We start from the raw sequence: 8,811 nt of genomic DNA, 5'->3' as shown, positions 1-8,811 counted from the left end.
CTTCGAAGGAAGCTGGAATCTGAAATCTTCACCCCTTGCACAATATATTAAAACACAATTCTCCACCTTTCTAATTTTGTCATTAATCATATTCTCCAATTAAATTAAAGAATCAGTTTCCCTTCCATTAGGAAATCCGCCAAGGTCTTATCTTCTTTACCTAGAGAGATGGCCTTGAAGGTGAAATTCTACTCATGCCCCCTCCCAACCTTTTAAAGCAATACACAAGTTTAACATATGAAATGGCTACTTCTTTATCTCTTGTCAAGCAATAGCATTTGATGTTAGCAGCGTTGAAAAAATAACTGTTTGTAATGTCTTATTTTAACTTAGCAATAATTTGGATAAAATATAACTGCCACAATCAAGTTCACTTATTATTTTTCATTATTAGATTCTCCTTCAAGTTCATCTCAGGTCTTAGAATGATGATGTAACATTTGGGGACAAAGATGCAGCCAAGTAAGCCCAGGCTGGAGGTCAGGATGGAGAAGATCTGCACAGCCACCATGTATTTTCCTTTGGTGCTTAGGTAGGCAGGGACAAAAGAAACCCAAACACTGCAGAAGAGCAGCATGCTGAAGGTGATCCACTTGGCTTCGTTGAAGGCCCCTGGTAGTTTTCGGGCTAGAAAAGCCACCAAGAAACAAATGAAAGCCAGAAAGCCCAAGTAGCCAAGGGCAGAATAGAACATGATGACTGAACCTTCATTGCATTGCAGTACAATCTTCCCTTTTTGGGAATACAAGTCAGAATCTGGGAATGGGGGAAAGATTCCCAGCCATATGAAACAGATGCCCACCTGAACACCAGAGCAGGAGAAGATAATGAAATTGGCCAGAGATTTCCCCAGCCATTTCCTCATTTTGCTGCCTGGCTTTGTGGCCAGAAATGCCATCACCACCATGATAGTCTTGGCCAGCAAGGATGACACAGCAACTGAGAAAACAACACTGAAGGCAGTTTGTCGAAGAAGGCAGGTCACTTTCTTGGGTTGACCAATGAATAGAAGGGAAGTCAAGAAGGAAAGCAAGAGAAAGATCAGAAGAATGTAGGTGAGATCACGGTTGTTAGCTTTGACTATGGGAGTTTCTCGATATTTAATAAAAATTCCTAGAACTAAGACAGTGATAAGAGACAAAAAAAGGGCAGAGACAGCTAGGATGAGACCTAGGTTTTCTCTGAAGGACAGGAAAGTTATAACTTTGGGGACACACTGATCCCGCTTCTCATTGGAGAGATGGTCATGTGGACATTTTGCACATTGGGCTACATCTGAAAAACACAACGAATTTTTAAATAGTGATTCAATGGTATTCCACGCATCATGACCAACTGACAAGAAGCAGGATGTAGATAAAGCAATGAAGTTTTTTTCTCTCTATTTTTTTAAAAATGATATGATTAGAATAATGAAATGCAAGGGAAAAATGCTTACTTACTAAGCATGAATAAAGTAGATAATTATGTTTATGGAAAACATTCCTCTCTTCCCTTTTGTTGTTTCTCCAAGCTGTGAGCAGAATAAACACACACACAGAGAGAGACACACAGACACACACCACTTCCACATATAATCTATTTGTTTCTGTGTTTGTGTTTTACTTTAAAGTGTAAAGATTCTTGCTGGCATCTGATATTAGTTTTGATTCATCTCACAACTTTCTGATTAAAAATCATGTTCTAAAGCTTATATCCTGCTGTGCAATGTGTTCCACATACGAGACCTATTTTTTTAAAAAAAAGTTACTTAAGCTTCATCACAGATACTGTAGATCAGTGTTTCTCAACCTACACAACATTAAGACGTGCACTTCAATTCCCAGAATTCCTCAGCCAAAATTCCCCAATTCCCTGAATTCCATGACTCCCAAGGAATTCTGGGAGGTCATGTCCACATGACTTAATGCTGCCAGGAATCAATGCTGTAGGTATTTGTGACATTGCTGCATATTCTCCAAAGTGACCTCCCAATCTGACATCACTGACAAAATATCTATTTTTCCAATTCTCTCCTAAATTTGTTCTTGCAATTGCCAGAAAAAATATCTTACTAGAATTTGAGGTTAGGTTTGTTTTGTATAGGTGTTTCAAATGCTGTCATGTTTCTTAAGGTCTCTCAATATTTTTCAAGATTGCTTGTTATTGTTTCAGGAACTTGTGAAAACATCCACCATGGTGAATTTTACCTTCACTGAACAGTTCTTGCAGTGTTTTTAGTCTGTTTCTTGAATATAATGGTATATTGGTATATGAGAACAAATCTTGCTAATACCAGAGCCGTGGTGGTACAGTGATTAGAATGCAGTATTGCAGGCTAAATCAGCCCACTGCCTGGAGTTCAATACTGACCAGCTCAAGGTTGAATCAGTCTTCCATCCTTTCAAGGTCAGTAAAATGAGGACCCAGATTGTTGAGGGGCAATATGCTTAGAGCATGCTGTAAAGCACTATGAAGCAGTAAATAAGTCTAACTGCAATTCCTATTGCTACCATATTATCCTTAGAATAAAAGACTGGTGCTGCTTTTTTGTTCTTGAATTACCTACCTTCCTGCACAGAGATGGTTCCTTCCATACATGGAGAACAGTCATAGCAACAAACTGGTTCTCCCTCTCTCATCAGCTTGGTATATCCTGGGAGGCAACGTTCCGTACACCTAGAAAAGGGGACCTTCTGAACAGAAAAAAATCAGAGAAATGTATGAATGAGGGGATTACTTCTAAAAATGGAAGTGAGCACCAAAGTGGGTTCATGAATTCAAGAGGGTACTTTCAAGATCTTTTCCCACATACAATTAAAATATGTTTGTTTCAGTGAAATTTCTCCACTAACAATTTCATTTTAGCAGGCTATGATCTCAGAGTTCCCTTAATGTTCAGAAAGAGCTGCTGACTCTCCAGTCCAATCATCATTATCCTAGGATTATTCTGCATTTGGGCTTCAGATCCTGTCAGCTTCAGCCAACTGGTCAAAGATACAAAACTGTGGAAAGTCTAGTCCAAAGCATGGAAAGCAAAGGGTTACTTCGTCTTGTCTTAGCAATTGCTAGAACACCATCTGTCACAACATTTCCTCTGCCTTCTTACAATACGTATTTCTTAGATCTCAATTTACTATCAACTCAGTCTCAAAGAAGACTCCAGTTCTGAAAAAACATTGAATGATTCAATAGAAGAAAATCTGTGTAACTCAGGGTTGAATTGTAAATTCCTTGATGTTCTCTGGTTTTGACTGCCTGTTTGCAGATATTTCATTACTTGAATAGATAACATTATCAGTGCTATCATCAGGCATTGATGATGTTACTTAGTTGGGAAATTAACCAGTGAAATTACCTGCAAACAAACAACCAAGCTCAGAGAACACCAAAGATTCCACTGAATAAAATGCCCTACCGTAAGTCCCTCAGTGTCAAAGACCAGTTCACTGGTTTGTGATGCTCCTAGGTTTCCTTACATGCTACAAACAGCTTTGGGATAGCCAACAACATGTTTTCCGTTCTACATCACAACAATGCTGGTATTCCCATCATAAGCAATAGATTTTTTAAAAAAGTATTCTATTAGTTTTCTATCATTACAATTCATTTGTGCTTAATGAACAATGTGTTGTCTGGGTTGATTTTTGCCTAGACATAATGGTTAAATTCTTACTCTCTGTCCCGCTTTTCCAATCATTGATAAAAAATAAGTTCTATATTTGGAAGTATTCTGTATCTTCTTTTCCTTTGATTCTCAATGTGAGTCTGTCCATTTCTGCACAGTCCAATATTTTCTTAATTATTGCTTACTTTGGTGGTGTTATCTCATTTTTCCAGTGCCGTGCAAACACAATCCTTGCTGCGGTTAATACATGTAATGTTAAATATACATTTTGTTTATCAAACTTTTCTGGCATTATGCCTAGTAAAAAAAGTTCAGGTTTAAAATCTGCATGTTTTCCTAACACCTTTTCTCACCAAGTATGTATTTTAGTCCAATTTTTTTTTTTTTTTTTGCTTTTACACATGTCCACCATAAGTGATAATATGTACCGGGATTTTGATTACATTTCCAACATTTGCTAGACATATTTTTAAACATTTTTGCTAATCTAAGAATAGTAATTTCAGTCAAGAATCTTTTCAATCTCTCTGCTATTATTGAGGCAAAAAAATTATAATCCACATCTAATAATGATTTTGGACTATAATTTTTTATCTGTGTCAAATCTGAATCTTCTCTTGATATTAAAGTAATACTTGCTTCCATCCATGTGTTTGGTAGTTTGGCCTCTAATAATACCTCGTTACACACTTCCTTCATTGGTAGACTTAATGTATCTTGCAGACATTTGTAAACCTCTGCTGGTAGCCCATCCGGTCCTGGGGTTTTATCGTTTTTCTGGTTTTTTAATAGCTTTTATCACTTCCATCATTGTAATTTTTCCATTTTATATATTTTTTAGGTTTTCTAGTATTTTTGGTAGGTTTGCATTTTCAAAGTATTGTATCATTTTTTCTCGAGAAATTCCTTCTATATAATTTTTCATAAAAGTCTTTCTTTTTTTAATTGCATCAGTTTGGAATTGTAAGTCACCCTTCTCATCTTGTAGTTTATTATCAGTCTCTTCTCTCTTTCTTTTTTCAGTTTATATGCCAACCACCTTCTTGGCTTGTTTGCATTTTCAAAAACATTTTGTTTTACCCTTTTTATTTGTAGAGCCAATTCTTCTGACTCTATTAAATTTAATTTATGTTTCACTGTCTCCATTTGTCTTTTCACAATTTTCTTTTCTTGATGTATTTGTAATTCTAATTCCAGTTTCTTCAATTCTTCTCTTAGTGCTGTAAATTGTTCTTTTTTTCTTTGTTCTTTTTACCCATATATGTTATAGCTCATCCTCTAAAATACGCTTTGGCTGTGTCCCATGTATTCTGAATTTAAATCTCTTCCTTTTTATTTTTTTTAAAGAAAAATTCCATTTCCTTTATTGATAACTCTACAAAGTGTTTCTCTTTTAACAAGGAGTGATTCAAACTCCATCTTGATTTCTTCTTTACCTCTTTCTGGGTCAGCTTTATTGGATTATGGTCTGCCCAAATGTTAGGTTTTACCTCAATCTCATATATATTAGTACTTAGCTCAGGGGACATCCATATCATATCAATTCTAGGCCAAGATTTACTGTATGTCTATTCAAATAAAATGTGTACTGGGTCTTTTTAGGGTTTCTTTCTCTCTAAGTATCCTGTATGGAAATTTCTTCTGCCATTCTGTCTTTCTTCCTTTTCCCCTCCTTTGCTCCTTCTATAATCTAATTTTCTATCAACAATTGTATTAAAATCTCCTATCAAGCAAACGTTTTGGTGTTCCATTTCCATTATTTTCCTGTTATGTATTCCAGAGAATAGTGTTCAAAAATGATAGCTAGAAACAGGATCTTCTCATCCAGTTCCACGACATGCTGTTATTGATCCTCTTGTAGGGCTAGTCCTCACCCTTCCCAGCTGTCAGTAGCTCTTGATCAGACTACATGAATGCAGTCTGTCCTTCTTCTGTCAGTTTGGAGGGATTTCCTTGGATCAAATAGGCTAACTGACATTTGCCCATTATCAATGAGGGTTTCCTCCTTTGTTGTCGCCTCTCCGGGGCAACCTTTGGCCCGGCAGAAGGAAATCAGCTGTGGGGTATGGAGCTCTCCTCTCTCCACATCTATATCGCTATGATGTCAAACTGGATATCTCTTATCATAAAAATAGATCTTTTGATAGGAACAGGAGAAATAGTCTCCTTCAACCTATCCTTTTAGCTGTGGTGACTCTCCATATAAGTTAAAAGACTGATAAACCACAAAATCACATGGATAGATAGGAACAGGTGAACAATAAAACCCACATAGAGGCAGACTTGGTTACCTTGTTAAAAGATGTTGGCCATATGATGGCGCTCTCATCGACTGAGATCTTGATGTCTGAAGAGACTTCTTTTTCAATATTCCCAATTATCACCCCAGCAGCAGATTTGTTGGGAAATACTGCCCAGTCCACGATACTAAAGTCAGCAGTGGAAATTCCATACTCATCCAAATAAACGTCATTTACAGAAAAATTGTAAATCTGGAAGTTTCTTAGAAATGGATGGAGCTGAAAAGACATGGAGAATCATCCTTGCAATGTATACATTCTCATTTGAGCACTAAGTCAAAACAGAGGTACTTTATCGCAGCGCTTCTGTATGCAAATGTGGTAGGAAGATTCTATTTTTCTCTCTAATTACCTCTCTCCCTCTCTTTCTTTCCCACTCCCATTGTTTCTCCCAGGCTCTTTCCACTCTTTCTGTCTCTCTGTCTATGTCTGTCTGTCTCTCCCTCTCACACACATACTGATCTTTTTAGTTTATTATTTTAGCCTGCTCTGCTTTATGAAATTGGTAATCTCAGATCCCAAACATGTTGTGCAACAATGATGGAAGTTCAGTAGAACATGATGGTTATTGTCCCATCCTACTGCTTATTTATTCAGCAACTGTGAAAAGAACCTTCCAGTCTCTTCAGAATTCATAACCTATTCTCACAAGCATCCTCAATCAGCACACCAGGCTTAATCTAGAAGATTCAGCAGCATAATCTATCTGTTTCTCTCTCTCTAAAATGTCTCATCTTGTCAGAACAAATATTAGAAACAGGCAATTGTTCTTGGGTTATCCCCATCATCTCTGCTTATCTTTATGATAACATGTAAGAATTGAAAGGGAACCATTATTAAAATATTGAAGAAGCATTACATGCCACGGTTGAACCATCTGGAGTGTCTGGTGGTCCCCAGAAGGCATCCTCCTCTTACTCGTTTGGGAGGAAAAGGCAGCACTGGAGACTGATGCCACAACCTGGATTGTTGTGGAAATACTGGAGCCATCCTCAGACAAGATTCTTGCAACCAGATCTGGGGATGGGATTTCCCAGGTCTCTTTTTCCAGGCATGTGATCCAAACTTTCTTAGACAACAAAGGGCTTGAATAAGAACACTGAAATGCTTCCTCCCCAAACTTCGCTGTAGCAAAATGACGTGAAAGAAAATCATGATATTGTGTCCATTTCTTTGCCTTAGTTGAGAAGGATAATAAAAGATGGTAATGCTGGAGATTAACATATTGGTAAAATAATCTCACATTTAAATCTGACAAAGCTGTAGCAATCCATACTTTTCCCTCAAACAGGATTTTTGTCTTTTCAATGTTTGGTATTAGTAATGCTAGTATTAATGAGGACTGAAAGTCCAAGTGACAAACAATACTTTTCACTTTACTGTCGCTAACATATTGAAGGATGTACTCATCCCTCCCTGATCTAAGAAAAATGGGTAAGCTTTCTGAGAAGGCAACACAGACACCTTTCCTTAAGGCTTCTGGCACAAAGGTTCTTCTGAATTTTTCTCCGGTTTCATTGTCTGGAGCAACAAGGCCAATCCACGTCCATCGGAAATGCAGGAGCAACTTGATAATTGCCAAGTGAGGAGGCTCTTGTTTTGGACTCACCCGGTAGAAAAAAGGGAAATTATATTTCTGCTCTGGAATGTGGCTGATGACCCCATAGTTGATCTAAGGTGAAACAGAAAAGATGGTTGATTGCTTTGCTCTTAAGGACAAAAATAAGTGCTTACTTCTAAGGGTTTTTTTTTTCTGATGCTAACCCTCTACTCACATATCAGCTGGTCAATTATATTCACTAAGTTATACAACTGCACAGAACTATTCATTAGATATGCTGTTTTCTTGTCCTATTCTTTTTTTTCCTTTCCCCAATAACAAATTGCTGTATTACACTGTTTCTCTTTTTGCTGTGCTCTTTTATTGTAAAGGCTTTAAAAATATATAGAGATTTTGTTTGGAATTGGTTGGAATAAGGGTGAAAAGTTGTTGTTTTTTTCTCCCAAGACTGCAGTGACCAGAAGACAGGGAGAGGAGGCAGAAGGGTGGGAAAAGAGGATGCAAATTCCATGCAAAGGATGATTGACAGCACTTCATTTGAGCTATGGGTGGAGGTTCGTTCAGTTGAAAAATCTCTTTGTAACCTGTTTATCTTTTAAAAACAATCACGATATACAATGATGTAAGAATGAAGTAAGGTATTTGAATGCCTGATGAAAATAGAATAGTTCAGGCGTCCTTTAAGCTCTGTCATCTAAATCATTTTATTTATGACCTGACCCCTTTTGGACTATCATTAGACTTTACAAAATGAAATTAGCTTCAGTGTTCATTCCTACTTGTGGAATTTTGTAGATGCCCAGCATAGTTGAAATGGAAGGAAAGAGCTCCGAATCGGTCCCTTCAAGCACAGCCAGAAGGTTATTTGGTCTTCCACAACTGTAGTTTGGGACATTCTCCTGCCCTGTAGACAGCAAGTCCATCATGACCTCGTATGTTATCCTTGCATTGAAAAAGTTCTCATAGATGCTGTAGCCCAGGGTGATGTTGGGTAGCAGCTTTGGATTCTGGTTGATCTCATGAGTGGCAAAGAAGAAGGGCAGGACGTGCCAGAAGCTCATACTCTGTATACTGCAAGATAAGAGACTGCAGTTGGCTTTCATCTTCAATTCATAGAATCACATCATATTTCCTGAAGCTGTTCCTTTAAGGACATTTATAACTAATCACTTGGATTGCTGTATTATAAGTCTAGTGCACAGGTTTGACAATCTAACGATCTGTAACCCAGGATGATGTTTGGTAACAGCTTTGGATTCTGATTGATCTCATGAAGGGGAAAGCAAGAGAAGATCAGACCAAAAGCTCAATCCCTATATTGTACTGCAGGAAATATTCTCAGA

At 37.5% G+C, this 8,811-nt stretch overlaps 1 protein-coding gene across 1 annotated transcript; it reads right to left on the bottom strand.

The window, feature by feature from the left end:
• Positions 1-370: 370 nt before the first annotated feature.
• LOC310634759 (vomeronasal type-2 receptor 26-like) lies at positions 371-8,529 on the bottom strand (the record flags this gene model as incomplete). The annotated part of the gene is made up of 5 exons (XM_083353295.1): positions 371-1,275; positions 2,549-2,675; positions 5,899-6,126; positions 7,151-7,579; positions 8,248-8,529. The coding sequence occupies 5 exons, from the start codon at positions 8,527-8,529 to the stop codon at positions 371-373; spliced, it is 1,971 nt and encodes a 656-aa protein (XP_083209421.1).
• Between the last annotated feature and the right edge of the window lie 282 nt (positions 8,530-8,811).

The sequence above is a fragment of the Vipera ursinii genome, assembly GCF_947247035.1.
Source record: "Vipera ursinii genome assembly, chromosome: 2".
In the NCBI taxonomy this organism is placed as follows: Eukaryota; Metazoa; Chordata; class Lepidosauria; order Squamata; family Viperidae; genus Vipera; species Vipera ursinii.
The sequence above is the reverse complement of the archived record's forward strand: the minus strand, read 5'-3'. Positions and strand labels throughout refer to the sequence as shown.